This window comes from Phalacrocorax carbo, chromosome 2, assembly GCF_963921805.1.
Source record: "Phalacrocorax carbo chromosome 2, bPhaCar2.1, whole genome shotgun sequence".
Lineage (NCBI taxonomy): Eukaryota > Metazoa > Chordata > Aves > Suliformes > Phalacrocoracidae > Phalacrocorax > Phalacrocorax carbo.
The window spans coordinates 100,757,640-100,778,404 of record NC_087514.1 but is presented as its reverse complement, the minus strand read 5'-3'; the positions used below and the strand labels follow the sequence as shown (position 1 = coordinate 100,778,404).

At 40.0% G+C, this 20,765-nt stretch overlaps 1 protein-coding gene across 3 annotated transcripts in view; it reads right to left on the bottom strand.

The window, feature by feature from the left end:
- The window catches only part of CDKAL1 (CDK5 regulatory subunit associated protein 1 like 1), a 420,128-nt gene that overhangs the window by 343,807 nt on the left and 55,556 nt on the right, over positions 1-20,765 (bottom strand). For all 3 annotated transcript variants that reach the window (XM_064443696.1, XM_064443697.1, XM_064443698.1), the window contains one exon: positions 3,605-3,689. In XM_064443696.1, the coding sequence (XP_064299766.1) occupies positions 3,605-3,689 (85 nt within the window). The remainder of the gene's footprint in view (positions 1-3,604; positions 3,690-20,765) is intronic.

The window sequence follows — 20,765 nt, the reverse complement described above, 5'->3', positions numbered from 1 at the left end:
GTGAGACACAGAAACTGGAAGGCGTCCAGGGAAGGGCCACAAAGGTAGTCAAAGGTTTGGAGTATCTGACATACAGGCAGAGGCAGAGGCTGAGAGCTGGGACTGTTCAGCGTGGGGAACAGAAGTGTCAAGGGAATCCCATCAGTGTGTATAAACACCTGATAGGGAGGGGGATGGGAGAAAGAGGGGATGACAGAGCCTGGCATTTCAGTGGTGCCCAGTGACAGGACAAAAGGCAATAAAAAAATGGAAATACAAGATACAACGTTTGACCCTAAGACAACCCTTTTTTACTATAAGGATGGTCAAGCACTGGAACAGGTTGCTCAGAGCATTTGTGGAGTCTCTTGAAGAAACTCAAAACCTGCCTGCACACAGCCCTCAGCCATCTGCTCTAGATGTCCCTGCTTTGAGCAGGGTTGATCAAGACAATCTCCAGAGGTCCCTGACAACCTCAGCCATTCTGTGATTCTGTGTATGTAGTACTATCTACAGTACACTGTTAAATCGTAGGGATAGTCAAAGGGGCATAATTCATTCAACTCTACATATACCATGTGAATATTGCTTATCAACTGGGCAAGTAACACCATACACCCACCCTAGCTCCTGCGCCCTCACCTCCCTCTCCCCGCTGTACTCCATGCTCTCACTTCCTCCTTCCAAGAAGCGCATGTTTTCATTTCACAGGAGCTGCAAATTGGAGCCATTTATACAACAGGCCATCTCCTGCTCCTCCTATCCTAAAGTAGGATCCTACCAAAACTTCCATCATAAGTGGTTTCAGCCATGGGGTTACATGCACCTGTGAATTCTGGGAAACTAGGGCTGGGGATAATCCATTTTCTGTTACATTTAGCAAAGTCTTAAAACAGAGTTACTGCAACATAACTAAGCCACCCTATACTGAACAGGGACTGTTTCTCTGTGGTCTTCTTTGCCTCACTTCTTCATGTTAGTTTCTTCCTTCTTTCGCTTCTTTTTACTTGTTCAAGGGATTCTTATTCTTTGCCTAGCTATTTGCTCTACATAGTCATCTTGGTCTTCAAACATTTGCTTGATTTAAGTTATCTGCTTTATTCTCTTTATTTTGGACTTTACCTTGAATTAACCTTCTTTTTTTCAAAGGATACTAATTACTATTTTTTAAACTCCACCTACTTAATTATACTGGGAATCCTTTATTACTGTTGCCTACCCCTGCCTTTAATCTTATTTTACGATCAACCGAGAATAAAATCTGCACAGGAAAAGCTCTCAATTCCTACCCATAAGCTAATGGTCTTTAAGCAACTCTGCCCTCCACATCATCACTCTGGCTCAGCAGCTTCAACTTTATTGATACTGAAGAGCAGCAGACTACTTCTAAGAGCTATACAGAGATTATACTGCCAGTTGGCTTGTATCAGCTATATATACACCTGCACGTCCAATGCAAAGGTTCAGAGAGTTTGGGGGTGGTTTTGTTTTGTTTTTAAAAGAACATCAGATCAAAAGAGGATGAGACTATAAGACTTGTTGGGTTCTGACACATTCTTTATCACACGGTATTAGTAAGGGATCAGCTTCTCTTACAGTCATTCTTCAACCACCAGCGTGAACACGCTAACACCGGTTTGAATCAGTGCATTTTAAAGTCATATATGCCAGGAAAGTTACATGGCAGAAACTGTTGCAGAGGGCAGAGAATCACAAAACTGAAATACTTCTCCATTCATTCATAATGCTATATAACACTTTCAGCCTGATTATTTTTATTTGAAAGAAGAATCTTACTGTGCTAAGTATTAATTTTTCCACTCCAAGTATGCTTGCTTTGACAATCCACATACTAAATGTTTGTTAATCAACCAAGAAAAACAAAGATCTCCATAGCTGCTACAACAAGCTGATATGACAGGATATAATGGCAGTTAGCTTTGTATCACCCAAATTTCCCGCATTGGGTTTGTTGCTGTAACAAATTAAGGTGTGTTTGGGAGAAGATGTGTTCTTTGGAGATACAAGCTTTCCTCACTACTGTAAAATCCAAATGCAGTAGTAGTTGCTCTTTGCTGAGATGGAGAATGTTTAATCTTTCAGTTCCAAGTCCCATGAAAGGGCACCCACATATGGTTCTCTCCCCTACGTTTAATGAACATTAGAAAAAATGGTCAGAAACAGGTTGTCCTTCTCCACAAACAGCAACTGCCATGAGAGCAGAGAACAAACGATATGTGCTACAGGAAAGGAGCAACTCTCAGTAAAGAGAATAGAGAACCACCAGAGTGTCCGTGTGTCAGGACAGAAAGTATATAGTGAGAAGTAAAAAAAAAAAAAAAAAAAAAAAAACACCAAAACAAAACAAAAGGAGGAATAAACCAAGGCTACAAATAACATCAGACTCATTAACAGAGTGGCAAAAGAAACATGAAGTTCAAAGAAATATTTTTGGTCACTTGCTTTTAGTTAGACCCTCTTTCTTAACCAACTCTGTTCTACTGGTTAAAAGACACACACCATACCACATCAGTTCTGGCATAGGATTAGTAAAATAGAAAGGTGGCCACAACTGAACTGGAAAAGATCTCATCATCAGTTCTGTTAGCCAACACATACTAACTGGAAGTATTCTGAGAATAGCTTTTTTTTTTTGGCAACAGTAGAAAAAAAAAAAAGCCAAAAAGCCAGTCTCATCACTAAGCACAACACCAGTGGTCAGGAAGGGAAGCCCTCTGAGGGGCAGAGGCAGCTTCTGCTGTGCCACCTACTGTGGGCAAATGGTTTCTGCTCTAGGTTACAGCGCCAGGATGCTCTTAGGAACTCCAGCACTGTGAGCAGACATGGCTTCTCTCTCCTCTCTACCTTCCTGAGCGTGCCAACTGCTTACTATGCTTTTCTAACCAAAATGGATTTCAACAAACAATCCATCCACAGTGCACTACACTAAAATGACTGCAGAAATAGCCATGCTTGTGTACTAAAGGTAAAATCCACAAGAAACATATCACAATATTTGTTTATACTGTGCAATGACAGCTGTAAGTGTACAGGTTTTCCAGTTACTCTAATCACAACCATACTTCTGCAGAAGTCGCTACCAAGTCGTATTTTCCAACGTCATCAAAACGTTAGAGAAATAAAACACGTTCTTCACAAGGCATATTACAGGCTAATCGCTTCACCTTTTAAGAAAATGTATAGTGAAATAGTTAGTTTTAAGTGTGTACCTGATGCCTTTATAACGAGAAGGACCTGATAATGTAAAATTGAAGTAGACAAAAGAAGAAATAGCCTAACAATTCACACTTTTGAAAAAACAAATATTCAACTCTTCAGAATATTACAACATTGTATTGAAAAGTGACATAGAAGCCCCTAATAGGTCAGCAGTTCTCCTAAATTAGTGTATTGATAATCACTTGCAAGTTATAGCTAATTAAAAAAAAAAAAATCCACTGCACCTTACAAATCCATTCCAGAGAATTCACCATTTTAACACAAACTCAGCACACCTCTTGCTCTAAAAGACAAAATTACTTCTGGATTGAAAATATGAAGCTTTTACAACTAAAACATGCAACAGTCATTGATAATTAAGTATCTTTTTAGGGAAACAACTTACTTGATTGAGTTTCTGAAGTGGTCCTCAGCAGGATTTTTTACTGTACAACTGTTCAGCAACCATAAATCTGCTTCAGCAGAGTTGTCTAGAAGACAGAAAGATACAAATCTGTGTTAAAAATTATCCAAACTGTCAACTCCTACTTTATATCATGTAAAAAAGGTCCAAACTTAGCCATTATCAATAAATTGACTATTTGCAAAATGATTTTATATCCAACATTTAAAACAATTACATTCTTGGAAGGGTTTTTTTGTTTGTTCATTGTTTGTTGCTTTGTGTTTTAGAAACAAAAACAAAAACCACACACAAGCATTTCCATTGTACTTTTTTTGTTTTGCAAAGAAAGAACAAACAGTTCTCATTTACCAGCTGAGATGCCATTAGGTTGCACATCATGGAAAACAAAGTTAAGAAAAATGGTTGCTACTCCCAAAAATGCATACTCCCTGGAAAAGTCCGGTCTATACAAAGGCAGAAAGATCACCAAAATGCATAAAGGTGCATTTTAAATTAAGTGGTCAACAAAAGCAGGTTTCATTAACAAAACAAAATCCTTGCTTCAGCTCTACTGTGAAGTAGTGCTACAAAAGAGACAAATTAGAATTTATAAATCATTAATCTCTACTAAAGAGAAATTCAACGTAGCTAATTTGGGAAAAAGCATGCATAATTCTAGTTTAGATTATGTCTTAGTTACAGTATAATTCTAGTTCAGCGATTTTCAGACAAAATATATTAATGCAATATCTGCCTCCACGCAGATAAGCATATAATTTTCTTCAAGAACCGAACCTTTCTGTATGTTCACAACCTATTGGTATCTAAAGGCATTAACAGAACTGAATCCCAGAATTATCTGTGGAAGCATATATATAAAATCTAATCCTGTAAAATGACCTATAGTACAGAACTACTAGCACTATTCTCTCTCTTGTAAAGTTGGAGCTTCTTTTTTCAAATAATGAAGATAATCCATCTCAAATATTGAAGTGCTCTAGCATTCATCAGAATATTTTATCAGTTTGGATAAGAAAATTTGTGTCACTCTTGCTACTATTCAGTACATCCTGAGTATTGAAGCATTGACTGAGGTATCTTTAAATAACATAAGCCGATGAACAATGAATAGAGCTAAAACATCATCTCCAGGATGCTTTATTTGAATTAACATCCTGCTAAAGCAGAAGAAAGCTTGCAAAGATTTAAGCATGTCTACATACGCCCTCATCATGTATGTATCCACATAGGCATGCATATCCTTTCCCCCCATACACATACGTATGACTCTAAATGCTAAAAGTGCATCTTCCTTCTGTCTCACTGCCACTTTCTCCAAAGAAATGATCCTTTAAAATTAACTCTCAGCCACTTAACTTAGGAAGCAGGTAAAATGAAAATAACACATAAAATAGCAACTGAAGGACGTACTATGTTAAATAAGAGAAAACATTCAGAGGCTTCTAATCGTTGTTGATAGAGATTACCCCATTAACTTGGATCAAACACTGGCCTCTTCTATGACAGGGAAAGGATAAAAGGAGTAATCAAAAATAACATTCAGACCTTTAGCTATTTTAAACAAAGTGAATGCACCAAGATCCGAACCTGTCTTGACCGGTTGGGAAAGACGACCAAGTTCAATCTTAGGCTATACAGAAGTCAAAACAAAAATGGAACAAGCCAAAGAATCTCTCCTCCAACCCAGGCTGCATGAAAACAACACTTTTAGACTAATGAACATACTATTACTGTTAGAAAGATAATTACAGGTAAAAAACTTGACTAGGAATTATGTACAGAAAAGCGAAGAAAGGTGCAGTTTCAAAATCAGAAAAAGGGTGAACTTTTGGCCTAGTTAAATTCACCAAGTATTAAAATAAACACATTTTAAAAACAGTTTTCCAATAGCACTGCCAAAGCTTTGCCTGTCTTATTCTTTTCAGCAGCATAAAATGTTCATAAATTCAGCTCCACACCCGTAACACACCACCTGAGAATCGGGCAGGGGGATGAAATAAACAGGGGCCAGCGCTATGTCAGACAGGAGGCTGGGAATACATTAACACACAAGAGCTTCAGTAGCAGTCATACGTCACTGTAGAGCATAACAATTTTCAAGAGATGTCCTTATTCAGAGGAGAGATGCCTTAATGCAGAGAACAGCAATTCTGGGCTTGGTTTCAGTTCCTCCTTTTACCATGGTCTCCACGTGTGAAGGAAGAGATAGCCTCACCGTGACAATACTTCTCCCCTAAAGCTAAAATAAAACCACTTACCTCAAAACACCGTTGGAAAAACTAACACAGTTAAGTTTAGAAAGACCTTACACACTAACCCAACAGGAATAATTTCATACAGTCATTCAGATTCCAGGCTATCGATATATTAGCTCCTTGACTGGGACTCTGAGGGACAACCATTGCAACACTTGCATATATTTTACACGTAGGAAAAAAACTCCCCCATTCAAATTCATTCCTTCACAGGTTCCACCCTCTGCAGAACAGAGGGTGCTGAATAAAGGCTTCTGCAGAACAGAATCTTCTGAGCAGCTTTGGAAAAGGACTGTCATTAATGTATACGTCTAAAAATCATTTAAGAAAAATGGAATTGTAGCAGAGGCTTGTCCTCTCCTTACCGCAATAGTATTATTTTATCATATTTAGTTGTTATATTTCTGTATTTATTTTTTAATCTTTTTTCTTATTAACTCTCATTCTCTCACACAGATACATTTACATACAAGTTTTGATTATGTATATATACAAATATACACATTATGAGTTGTACGTATTTATTAATAAGAGTTCATACATCAACTCTGAATATTTCATTTTAAAAAAACCTATTCATAAAGAGTGCATTGCTCTATCGGGTTGCAGTAATATATGCACTTTCACACCATTACAGGGGCAACTTGTCAGTGGTCACATTTTGCTTTCAGAACTTTGATGCACTTACACTAAATGCAAGGCTTTGATGGACATGCTGAAACAAATATGGACCAAAACAGATCAGATTTGGCATGCATAAACAAGACCTTCAGGCTTCATAATTACTAAATATTAAGCAACACTGCAGGTAAGGGTTGTTTACTCAGGGCAGGGGGATTGGAGGGACTGGCTATATGTATATATACATATATATATAAAAATATATATATATACACACGTATATTCAATCAGTGCTCTGACCTGAGTGGTTGCTGGTGTTCAGTGTGTGCCCAAAGAAAGAGTAAAATGGCTCTGACAAATAAACTCAGGCTTCTAAATACATACTTACACAGGCAGGGGCAGGAAGACCTGAGGTTTCTCTTTATACACCAGAAAGACAGATGTGAAACATTTAGGCCTGGATGAGAAACAGCACACGAATGTAGCGCTGGGCCTACTACGGCAGTCCGTGCACCCTTCCTTGGAAGGTCTCCACCTGCCACATTCTCCAGCTCCAGCTTCCCTCTTGTAAGGTCACAGTGAAGCTGGGATTCATTCATTCAGCAGGCTGATGCCCATCATCCTCAAAAACCTCCATTAGACCATAAGGTTTCAGAGAAACCCCCAAAATTTTGGTGAAGAACAGAGGATTGTGTTTGGGGACTCTCACAGATCTGACTGAAGAGGTCAACCTAACCTTTACAGAAGGTTCTCCAGGAAGTCATACACACTGTGACAAGCAAAACTGAAGCAAGAACCATAAGCACAGCGAACATCAATCACGGTAATGAATATGGCATATAGGTGCCCTTTTCTATATCCTGTAACAAACTCCTCTAAGGGGATCTTCTTTCTTCAACTTGTTTTTTCCATACATTCAGCCTAATGATACTTTTTAAATTATGACATTTTGCTGCTGACCATTTTTTTGATGAGCTACTTCAACAGTTTCCTGTATGTTAAGACATTTTTAGAAAAAAGTTACGTCAAATCAGCATTGTAATAAATGCTCAAAAACACAACTCAAAACCATGGCCTTTTTGCATTGTGACATCTTTTCCATAAAAGAAAGGCTACACTGGAAGTAAACCACAAAGTCTATCATACTCTCTGCAAAACAACATAGAGTACAAAGAAACCTAAAGGTCATGGAAACTTCTGAACACTTAATTTAATTGGGAAGCTCTGGGAAACATGAATTGGCTGCATTAGGCAATACTAAGAGGATGAAATGGCAAGAGTCTGAAACATCAGTATACCTACAGAGGAAAACAATATTTACAATTCTCTTCTAACTAGCATTTTTGGGTTTGTTATCATTTTAGAAATCATAAATCAGCAGAACTTCTAAAGAAGACTGTAGTAATACTATCAGTTGAAAATTAAACAATTAACTTGGTTTTGCCCTGGTGTTTTAACTTTTTTCTTTCAATTCTTTTTCCAAAACTTTGTTTTCTTCCAATCCCCCCAAACCACGTCTCCTTGAAAAAACACACAGAGCAATGAAGTAGAAGAAACAGAGATAGTGAAGCCCTAAAAGAATAGACCTTCTTAACTTTCTTCAGCACATCACTCCTCTCTGCACTGAAACCCCTACCAGATTTGCTCAGCACTGCTTGCTCAAAAAAAAGACTCATAATTTGTATGGCATCCTTTTAAATCCTGTACATCAATCTGTGTAACTTCAATCTGAAAGATCTTTCTCTCCAATCACAGACCGCTCTCCCATGGCCTTTTCCTCCAACTCTCCTTTATCCTGTTCCTAAGCTCTCTGTGAACCTTCCTTCCTGCCCTTTCTGGTTTTCCTTTACTTCTAACTCTCTGGCACAACAGATACACATCCAGTTTCTCTGTTTTCATGTGCTGTATTCTAGCCTCTGTTCCCATTTATGGACCTCCCCATTAACACTTTGTCCAGTGCATTCTCACTTCCAAAACAGCTCTGCCCCCTTCCCTCGATCCCCTGCTTGGCATTTTATGCTCCAGAGCCAGACCCAGTAACACCCAATTTATGTATCTGGAGCATGGGCTCACAACTGGACTCCATGTGAATCATCTTGCCCCAGAAGACACAGGAATCTGAGCATGAGGACATCTCAGAGCCAATAACAAAAGTCATCCAGCATCTTGACTGGAACAAAGTTACCAAACTTATTTTCTTTCAACATCCCTGTGTCACAGAAGCCCTGGGTTACTGAAATTAGGTGCTGGTTAATTTAATGATTTCTTGGGCCACTGAGCACCGTGGGACCTCAGCAAGTGTTGGGAAATAATCTCTTTCATAAATACTAGTTCAAAAATGCTGTGAGTCATCAGTGCAGAAGGAAGGTACATCTTCCTCTGGGGACATTAAGTTCAATTATTTGTTTCTAGGCAATAGGCTTTGCTTGGCAAAGGAAAAATACACAAGGTTGAGAAGAACAGGAGAAGGCAAGTGGTTTGGTTTTTTTGTTTGTTTGTCTGCTTTTTGCTTTCCAGACCTTTCCTTGGCATACAAAATATTTAGTTACCATTTGCTAGTTCTCAATATTTTGGATCAGATATAGTTAACTATCAACTTTCATATAACACGTCTTGCAGAAAAGACTCCGAACAAGCAAGCACTTCCCTTTTGTCTGCTCCCTCAACAGCAGCTGGAAATCAAAACCACAAGTTATCATGAACTTCCAGGTGGCATTTGTTTGAAATCTCAGAGCCACATTATCGGTTCCCACCTCCGAAGACCTACCATGCATTTACTAACAATACAAAACACTCAAACACATGCTGAAAGTACTAACTTTGCAGACTGCAAGTGTCTTCCAAAACAATCCCACTCATCTCTTGTCAGCAGTATTAGGATGCAAAACATAAAAGAGTCAACTTGATTGCAACATGACGTCTGTTTTCTCATTGAACATCTGAGATATTCTGGTCATAACAAATTACTTCACCCACAATTAATGAACATACAACTTGGTTCACCCTGCAAATACGTTATTTAAAGCTCCACAAAGAAAGACAGGCTGCTTACCAAATCAGGTAATGTGGACAGGTCTTTATTAAAAAGAAATCATTCTCTCATCATGCCCCTTGCCCTAATTTAAACCGCAAATATGCAAAGTTGCCATTTTTATTCTCCATTAATGTTTTCATTACTGAGCTAATTGCGCAAGTAAGCTTTTCTAATTCCTACTGTTTTTAAGAAATTGAGTATTTTTAGTAAATTCATGGAGTCGGTAGACATCTCAACAGCAGCTACTGCTGGACTACAGACAGCCTTCCAGATCAGGGTGCTATCAAAGAACATAATCACAGAATCCCAGGTTGGAAGGGGCCTCACGGATCATCTAGTCCAACCTTTCTAGGAAGAGCACAGTCTAAACAAGATGGCCCAGCACCCTGCCCAGCCAACTCTTAAAGGTGTCCAACATGGCCAAGTCAACCACTTCCCTGGGGAGATTACTCCAATGGTTGACTGTCCTCACTGTGAAAAATTTCCCTCTTGTGTCCAATCGGAATCTCCCCAAGAGCAACTTGTGTCCATTCCCCCTTGTCCTCTCCATGGGACTCCATGTAAAAAGGGAGTCTCCATCTTCTTTGTAGCTGCCCCTTAAGTACTGGTACACGGTGATGAGATCCCCTCTGAGCCTCCTTTTCTCAAGGCTGAACAAACCCAGCTCTCCCAGCCTATCTTCATATGGCAGGCTTCCCAGCCCTTTGAGCATCTTGGTGGCCCTTCTCTGGACCCCTTCCAGCCTGTCCACATCCTTTTTGTATAGAGGGGACATTTCACTCCATCCAGCACCAAAACAGGGGCGCATATGGACTGCCCACTGAAGACATCAAATGAGTAGGAACTGAACATGTTTGAACATATGAGATCTAGCTAGCTCAACTGGGTGGGGGTGGGGGGGAACAAAACCCAAACAACCTATAATACACTGGATTCAAAATGCTACCTATTAAATCCTTGCCTACCTTCATTTCAGTGTGATAGACAACTCAATTTTATTTACTGATGCATACTTTCAGCTTTGTCGGTGATGTTTCTAAAAAAATACTGTTATACTTCCAGTCACCTCTGAAAGCCCATTCCCAAATACAAAGAGTACTGTGCTACACCTCTGTCTTTTCAGCTATTTAGGTGGTAGCCATAAACATTTGAATTTGTGCTGGATTTTACTCTACATTCTATTTATCTTGCCAAACAGCTCCCAGTAAGACATCTTAAAGGAAAGGTACCCTGTTTATGAGTATAGATCCATGACCACGTTCTAAACGAAGCTTCTTCCAACTTAACACGAGCTTATGGGCTACCCTTTTCCATTGGCTCTTTGTTGATATCAAATAGTCAAAGGTCTCTCTGCACATGGTGTTATATACCAAAGGTGGAAAAGGCAGCCTGAATTTTAGCTCATTCCTTCAAAATAAAGACTTCGTTACTTTTCTCAAAGTGGATCATACAACTATTCCTCGAGCAAAACAAGACCTTAAAAGAAGAGAGAAGAAATCTCATTGCTAGCTAAGAGGCATATCGGCAGAAAGCCTAAGCACACCCAGGGTCTGTTCAACACAGCACCACCTAATGTTAATGCACCCAAATTATCCTGGGCAGCAGCAGATGCAGGTGCCATAGCACAGTGCTCTAAGGTGGGCATTTCATCCTGCTCTTGAGCACAAGTGTAATCGTGATGCATTCCAAGAGTCAACTGCTCCTTTCACTTCATTTAGGACTTACAATCAGTACAAATTTCAGTGTGAAGAGTACTAATGAGTGACTTCTCAGTCTTGCAGGGAAAGTCCCACTACATTAGAAACAAGGTTCTAATACAGGGGCATAACTTCAACAACTCATTCTGATGATTAATGCGGGTAGAATTTGTTTTCTCAACAGAAGTTGAAAAAGATCCCAGTAACCCCTCTTCCTCCAAGTCTTAAGCCTGCTTGATCTTCCAGAAATAGCGCACAAAGTATGATTCAGTGCTTCTTTGTCCTGTTGTACTCCCCACACACAGCTTCATACACAGAGAACAAGAGTTATTCAAATGAGCAAATACAGACTGATTGCTTCTATCTTAGTCACTAACAATCCGAAGTCTACCATCAACAGAAGAGTCTTGCACAATACCGTGCAAATAAAGTTTCAAAGCCTAACTGCAAAGACAAACTGATTTGCCTTAAACACCCACGTATTAAATATGCACCCAGCCCCACACCAATTCCTTTTCATCTTATAAATACAGACAAGTAATTTCAGAGTTTCTATAATTTGATCAAGCCTCACAGGACGTCTATGCAAATAAGCCAAGATCTTAGCCAAGTTGTCCCTGACTTCAGGCCTGTTCCTAAACGCAAAGCCATTGCCTACATTCATATGCACAAAGTGTTTCAGTCTACAACATTTACAGGCCAGATCAGTGATGAGCAATAACTTTTTGACAACAAGTTTTAAGGCACTCCCAAAAAACAGTTCTAGAAAGCCCACAACAAATAAAAAAAAGCCCCCACAAAAAAAAAAAAACCCAAACACAAACACCACCAAAACACCCCAACACCCAAAAAAGCCAAAACAAAACCAGATTACAATAGTTCTCCTAACTCACCACGCCTGCTCAAACACAACCCTTGCAGATGTGTTACTGGCTATCTTAGAGCATTTACTGTAGTCTAACTACTTCCTTAGAAGGATGACAGATGATGGGTGAGCTCCAGAAGAATCCCTAGCTTTCATGGGGCCCACTGAAAAAGCAAATGTGTTCTAATTCTTGGAACAACACTTCACAAATCTCCACTTGCTTTATCTCTAGTCTCAGAAGTAAAAGTGATTAAGAGGATTTTATTATGTTTTACAGATCAGAGTTTCTAAACAACTGGGGAAAATTTAAGTGAAACTGATGATGTTGAAATTTGCAAGACAATGTAAATCAGAAATGTTTTCTAAACTGTTTATTTGGAGAAATCACATACTATGATCTATGTTAAGGTACAAAAAAAACCACAGTAGTCAAGCATAAGCAGCTAATTCCATATGCTGACAGCAAAGCCACAGGTGAATGATAAATAAAAATTTTATGGTTTTCTGTACATGTCATATGATTCCATATGAATTTCCTGTAAACAGTAATAAATATTTCAGAATCAAGAAAGATTGACTGGAATCTGCCCCAGGAAGATAATTTTAATCTCCCTTAGGTGTAACGTTCTCACAAGCCTCACTTTAACAAATGCCTGTATCTGTCGAGGTAATGAAACGTTAATGGTTCTGCCCCACTACATCCATGGAGGAGAATGAAGAACATATAAATTCAGAGTTGCTTCAGCCCTATCACGCACCCAGGTAACAACCTGCTGTGCTAGGCACAGCAGACAGAAAACAAAGGCCTTTATAAAATGCAATATCATCGCTAATTAGCTACTTGGTGAAGCCTCTTGCACTTCTATCCCATGAAAGCCACAAGCAGGTCCAACAAAAGGAAGCTCAAAGCAGTGAAGTAAAAGATTCTCAAGTACAGCAAAAACCCCATGCAAATGAGAAAGAAACTTTGCTTCAAGTGTAATATAAAATAGATCTTGTGTAATTAAAAGCCTTAAATGAGACCATAAATGCATAATGTTAACCTAGAGAGCAGCTTTACTCTCTAGAGAGTAAAGCTCTCCACAGATTTTTTTACTTTTTCAGTACACCTATTTCTGTTCAAGTTGCCCCATGGCACTGAACTTCCTCACTCCCATAACTTCCTAATCTCCGTTCATTTTCACAAGAGCCAGGATTAGGGTTTTGCTGTATTCTGCAAATTAAAGCTAAATTTTACTGCTGTATCTGTTTCACAATCTTTTTTCTCTAAATTCTGTCTGCATTAAGCTGTACCTAGAAGCAATTTATTGATTTCAAATGCCTTGCTCCCACATATTTCTCCTGATACCTAATGCCACAGGGAATATAGATTTAGGTTCCGTCTATCACTTTTAAGAGAGTTAAAATATATAAGCTATTTGAGCCAGATATGTCCAAACACTTATTAAATTGTAGCTTCTGGCTATTTATTGACTTTCTCAGAACTACCTTCACACCTCATCTACTTGCTACTTCATCAGTTTTCTGAAAAGCAGGAGATATGGGCTTAAGGTACCATACCCAGCAGCCAGATAAGTCTTTGCTGTGGTTAATTCCCAGCCATCATCCCCAGTCCAGATTGTCAGCAGAATTTAGAGCTTGTGAAAGCTCCACGCGGAGCACACCGGAAATTAAAGTTCACTCTTTACACACACCACAGACAGATGCAGAGCAGCGATCGGCAGTGCAACCTTCTTCACACAATCCCACCAACAGGTTTCGATAATGCTTTGCCCACAAACCTGTAGGACAAAATAGCAGTTCAACCTCTCTGCCCGTTCGTCCCAAGTAGGAAAGAAGCGTACTCATGGGAGAAGAGGAGAGCAAAGGTACACTGGGAAAAAAAAACAAAGACAGGCAGATGTGCAAACATGCATCCCAGCCCCACCTGCCCTTCCTCTATGCCCGGACTCATACTGAACAGGCACACCAACCCACACAGCTACTGCAGCAGTTACAAGACCCTCCACAGTCTCGCTATCCATTCACTCCATTTCTCCAACAATTTACTTGCCTGTGCAACTGAAGTATCTAACAGCATCTAACTAAGCAAATAGGTGAGGACAGAATAAAAACAAGACACCGGTCGCTTAAAGCAAAGCCTTAAAGAGGTTAAATATTTCTGCACCAAAACAGAGATATCTATTACAGCCTCACACATTAGTTTTCTATCCTGTCTCTTCCCAGTTTTAACTGCAGGTTTAATTAATATTCTTGTGAAAGCCAGATTTGTTAAGTTCCTGTCATTTGTACAAAAAAAACCCCAAGCAGATGTTCTTCCAGTACTAGTAAGGCTGCATACAATAAGACAAGCCTATTTTGAAGCTTTCAACAGCATTTACAAATGCTAAAAGTTCAAGTATGCCAGTTTTGCATAGAAAATTGTGGCTTTATTGTCCCAGAGTGGTCCAATTTCATCAAGCACAAACCAGTACACTAGTTGGAGGCACCGTGCAGGTATTATTTGATGAAGCAGCAGCTCCCAGAAATAAAAAGGAGATCATTTAGACAAACCAGAGAAGGAGTGGGGGGGTGTATGTGAGGATCAATTTTCTCATCTTATTTGGAAGTAACAATTCAAGATCAAGCACTGTCACAATATATTACAGCAGAGTGAGCTACACTTTCAGAGTGCGCGGTGCCATCTAGCAGTTCTCCATTTTCTTCAAGGAAAAGGCATGAGATCTGCTGGAAGAGCCCCATAGGCTAATGACATAAGGAGTCAAAGTTTTTTGGGGTTGTCTTCACCTCTGCCACCCCAGGCTCCACAGTGGGCGTGTCTTTCTTTTGGCTGTGTTTACCTTCGTCTTCCCTGCTCTTGAAGGCGAGGTAAGGACCAACAACAGAAAACCTTCATTTCACCGCACAGCTCAATGTAGCCAAGATATTTCAGAAGCCATCTTCACCTTTCTACTTCCAACAGACTGAAGATACTTCACTTTCTTATTTTTAAGACTTCACGGCCTGTAATTATCCACAATTCATTTTACATTTTCTATTGTGAGAAGGATGCAAATTTCCCTTTTTCCATGTTGACAGCTGAAGTTTAATCTGGTATCTCCCATGATCACTATCATCCTTTGAGTATTTATATCCTATGACTTCACCGTCTTTACAGCAGTTTTCATTTAGCACGTTCTCTAATTTACCTTTTCTTTGCTTTCAAAGATAAATTTTAGAAATAGCATATCAAGTTCCTGCAAGTCGCACAACCCACCTGGCTCTAGCACAACATCCACTTAACTGTTAGAAAGGTTTTGGTGAACCCTAGTGGTAAACCTTAAGCCAAAAGCAAGCCAAAAAAGCCAAAGCCAACAGCAAACAATTTTTAATACATATAATTATTACACAAAGGTAAAAACACTTACGGTCATAACCAGCCTTTGCTAAAGGGTAATGTTCACTTCCAGTAGAAGACATAACCCGTTTCTGTTACTACACCTTGGGTCTTTCCAACATTTCAGAAAAGAAAGGCCGAATAAAAATAAATAAAACTTTGCTAGGTATAAAGGGAAGTGCCACAGTGGCAATACAGGACACCAGGAAGTGGTCCATGACCACATGGAAAGCCTAGACTACCTACCTCCAGTTCACCAAGTTATATGGTATTGGTTTGTAACTAGTCTTTATTTCAGTTGGCCTTGAAACAATAACCCTAACAAAACAGTACAGCCTGTAAGTCCATGAACAGACTTCTCTAGCTAAGGAGAGGGGAAAAAAAAACCTCATCTGTGAGCAACACCTTGTTAGGATGTGTCCAGCAAGACAGAGAAATACAGGTATTGACTCTGCTTTAGGGTCATCAGCACAGCTTAGCAGTCAGGATCTCTCTAAATTGAAATACAGCCGGTAATTCAGCCTGTCAACATAGCACAGATCACACACTGGAGAGTCCTAGCTACAAACAATGTGGAACCATCAGGTTCCCCCACAAGCACGGGCAGAGCAGAGGGCTTCCGGTCCTGGAAATCACCTCATATACCATTTCCGCTTCATCCAAACATTCAGCCTGTATAAAGTACAGAAGTTAGCCACCGCAAAGTGCTTACCCCCTTGATTTAACTAAAGGCCCTGCTCTAAGCTCTTCCAACTAAAATCAAACTCAGATGAAAGTGTTTACTAGTGTTCTACTTATAAAACCAGGAAAACAAAGTCACCATGAGACAATGATGAGTTCACATCTTCACCTTGTCCTTTTCTTCAGTCACACCAGCTCTCCACTAGCATCTTTTTAGAGCTCTGCCAATACAGGTATTTAGCCACCAAGGCTGCAATTTCAGTTGAAGTTAAGCTCTATACAGCTAAGTTCTTTTTCAATGTTTAGTACGCACGGCAGTATATATGGCACCTTGCCTGCTGCTCCAATGGCCCTTCTCTTACTGAAAATAAGTTATCGCTGTGAAGTTACAAGTACTTCAAATATCCAGCAGCTACTCCTCTTCTAACTATGGACAAAAACGGCTGTGGCATTACTTTCTTTTAAAGGTAAGTGCAGACACTGAAGAAGTACATGCTTGATGTACACAAAATTTAGAATTAAATGTCTTCCAGATGCCAGAAATGAGAAACCTCACAACATCCTTTATTCTGATTTAACTCAGATTCATAGGAATACTGTTACATGAAAAACCTTTACAGTTACCATAGCATTTCATCTGACAGCAAGTACTCTGGGAAACACTGTGATGCTTTCAGTTACAGCTAAGAGAATGCACCTCCTCTCCCAGCTGAGGAAACACAGAGGCTGGAGGCAGCTACGTGCAGCATATGGGCAATTGACTAATAACCACACAGAAAGAAGTGTCTGATGATACTTTAAAATGTTAACCACAGTCTTCCATCAGCAGATGTTTAGAGTCACTTTTGATAATTTATTTCACAGACCAAACAATATAAGCACTGACCTCCACAGTTAAAACTGCCATGAGGGAGAGAGAGAGTATATACATGTAACAGTAGTGAGGAAGAGGGAACGGTACGGGAGAGGGAACAAAAGCAGTACACAAACTGACAGAGAAAGTTCAGGAAATAAAAATCACTACTAGCACTACCACCCCAGGACAATTTCCAAGTGTACTTTTTCCTGTTTGAAGAGCACAGTATTTGTTACGTCCTGGATATAATCTGTCAGTGTTTCTTGTTAAAGATAACAGACCTTTTATCACAAAAAAAAAAAAGTTTGTTTGAAATTCCCTGTTTCAACTAATCATGGATTAATAAAAAAAAAAAAAGACCTGTATTCAAAGTTATGGTATTAGTATATTCACAATATAGACACCACAGCACTTTGTTACATGCTTTGAGTAGCTATTAATCATCATTGGGCCTTACAAACACATGCGATGTACTTTCCATTAATCATCTGGCACTTAACTATGTTGGAAGTGGCTTTCATCAGATATATTTTGTCAAAACTTACTAGCTGTAAAGCTGAGAAAGCATCCACTTCACTGCAGAAGTTCCTGTACTCACCACTCTGAAGCTCCTTGACCAGCTCCCTGCCTGCAGCCCAGGTGCTTTGAGGGTCCCCCCACCCCAGAGCAACCTGACCGTGCCAGGTGTCCCGGCACCCCTCTGTAAGAAAACCCACTTTAGCTCCAAGAGCGTCAGCAGACTTTGAGAACTCCTAGGGCAAGCTCCATGATCAAGACTCATGTCTTCGGAGCCCTGAAATAAGCCCCAAACGTTTGCAGCTCTGAGACTGCCCCAGACGGGGTGACTTCAGCTCTTCTGGACTCCCCAGCCCTGGCACTCTGCCCTGCCTGTATTCCCCGCCAGCAGGTAAAGTCACCAGCTGCCCTCAAACCCAGAAGCCCTGCACAGCCCGGGACCATCCACACAGCCTGGCCACCAACAGGGAGACTGAGGAGCCCTACGTGGACAATTAAAGCAATTCCCCAATTTCAAACCAGAGCTGCCAATCACACGTAACCGTGGATTTCAGAATCACCCCGTACTGCTGTTTTCTGAACAATGACATTGCCTTAACTTCTGCTTTACTTGCAGGAAAAAAAAATTTTTTTTGAAAATACAACTTTTGCCCCAGCTGGGTCCAAACCAAGTAGGACTTTTCTTTTACCTTTCTTACAAACAGGGAATGATCTACAGCAGGTCCATTTTCACAGCACTACTAATGCTCATTTCAGTGAATTGCTGTTTTGGTTTAAAATTAACTGAACTTTATTTGTATTCCTCATGCTGAGCCATGTATCTTTGCCACATTCTGTATCATCCTTAAATTCTCAATCAGTACATGATCATCAAAATAATTACTACAGTTGCTTATTTTAAACTGCACACACAGTCCCAATTCCCCACATATGATTGCTTACGCACATCAAGCACAATTAAATCCTCAGACCAAAGCAAACACTCAAGATAGCAGGCATAATTTCCTGAAAAATGTCCTGCCCAAAAGCACGTTAATTATTCACAAGTCAGCCCATGTTATGAAGCAGAAACAAGATCATTCTATAGCAGACAGATTGAAGAAATCAGTTTTTTGAACACCGTAAAAAAAAATAACTAAGTCAAATATTTGCAGCTCATAACAGAGTCAAGACTCTTATAATAGCCTCCATTTTTGCTGAGGAACTTGAGATCCAGCATTACACCTACTTTCAAAAGCAGCAGTCAGCACTTATGACATTTATGACAAATTAATTATTAGACCCTGTTCAAGACCTTGACTGACTTCCCCTCTCTCTGTTCTCCACTCTCTTTTTACAGCATAATATATACTTAATTTTTTTCCTTAAAAATAAAAATTAATATTAAAGGTAGAGCCTTACTAGGTCTCATAAAATCAAGAGCTGACTCACTTTTTCACTTTCTGGCACACAGCATCTTTTGAAGTCCTATCAGTAATTACTACAGACATGTTTCTTCATTTTTAAACATTATTTCTAGACACTTAACAGGTAATCAAGATTTAGCTGTTTGAGAAAGTTTATTGAAGGACTCTGTTCTTTCAGGCAGGCCACAACTTCAAGAAATACTTGCAAGGCTTAAACTAGTCAAAAAGTTAAGGCATACACTAGAAAGTACAGATCTTTCATTATTACACGCAGGCTGAAGATTTAAATTAAGTATGGGCAGTAACTGTATGTCAAAAATACATCAAAGATGACAACCAACAGGTTCTGAATTTTCCCAGGGCCTCTGTTGGAGATTAGGAAAGAAGACTCAGCTTAAGACCACACTTAGGAAGCACACAATAAAAATGACAGGTACGGTTCTTTCAACATATTACTATCCACAATAAAACCTGTATAAAATTAATGACTAGAAAAAGTGCCACAAGAATATGCATGTGCCACAAGAATATGTATTATGACACCAAGTTGAGTGGGGAAGTAGAACTCCAGAAAGGAGAGCTGCTCTGCAGGGAGATCTGGATAGGCTGGAAGAGTGGGCCAGCAAGCACCTTATGAAGTTCAACAAGGAAAAGTGTAAGACCATGTACCTGGGAAAACATAATCTAGGAGTGCAGCACAGACTGGGATCCACCTGGCCGGAGAGCAGCTCTGTGGAAAGGGACCTGGGGGTCCTGGTGGACAGAAAGCTCAACATGAGCGAAAAGTGTGCTGCTGTGGCCAAGAAGGCCAACAGGATGCTGGGTTGCATCAAAAACGGCATCGCCAACAGAGAGAAAGAAGTCATTATCCCACTCTACTCAGCGCTTGTCAGGCCACACCTGGAGTACTGGGTACAGTTCTGGTCCCCTCTATACAAAAGGGATGTGGACAGGCTGGAAGGGGTCCAGAGAAGGGCCACCAAGATGCTCAAAGGGCTGGGAAGCTGCCATATGAGGATAGGCTGGGAGAGCTGGGTTTGTTCAGCCTTGAGAAAAGGAGGCTCAGAGGGGATCTCATCACCATGTACCAGTACTTAAGGGGCAGCTACAAAGAAGATGGAGATTCCCTTTTTACATGGAGTCCCATGGAGAGGACAAGGGGGAATGGACACAAGTTGCTCTTGGGGAGATTCCGATTGGACACAAGAGGGAAATTTTTCACCGTGAGGACGGTCACCCATTGGAATAATCTCCCCAGGGAAGTGGTTGACTTGGCCATGTTGGACACCTTTAAGAGTTGGCTGGGCAGGGTGCTGGGCCATCTTGTTTAGACTGTGCTCTTCCTAGAAAGGTTGGACTAGATGATCCGTGAGGTCCCTCCCAACCTGGGATTCTGTGATGTGAACAGGCATGCTTCTGACAGATCCATTTGAAACAGATAATTAGTGAAACAGATTAAGTGGTAGAATTTAATCGCTTAAATCCATTTACTAAAGCAAGCAAAAGCCAAGCATAACATTGCCCTTCCACTGACACACAGGAGTCCTCCATAAAGTGTGAAGAGTTGAGCATTTGCTAGGAAATTGAAACACATGAGATCTCTGTCAAATGCAGATATTCTATACGTCACACCCTCAGTTCCACAAGATTTCCGTTTCAACATATGCATTTAAGTGGTCCACACTGTACTACAGAACATTTTTGATATACACTATTAGGGTGACTACCTCAAATAGAAAAAATTATTATGCCTCTTTTGAGCAGGTGCGTATTTAACACCAACACCTCTGAAAAAACAGTGTATATAATTTTTGTAAAAAGTCACTATTCATG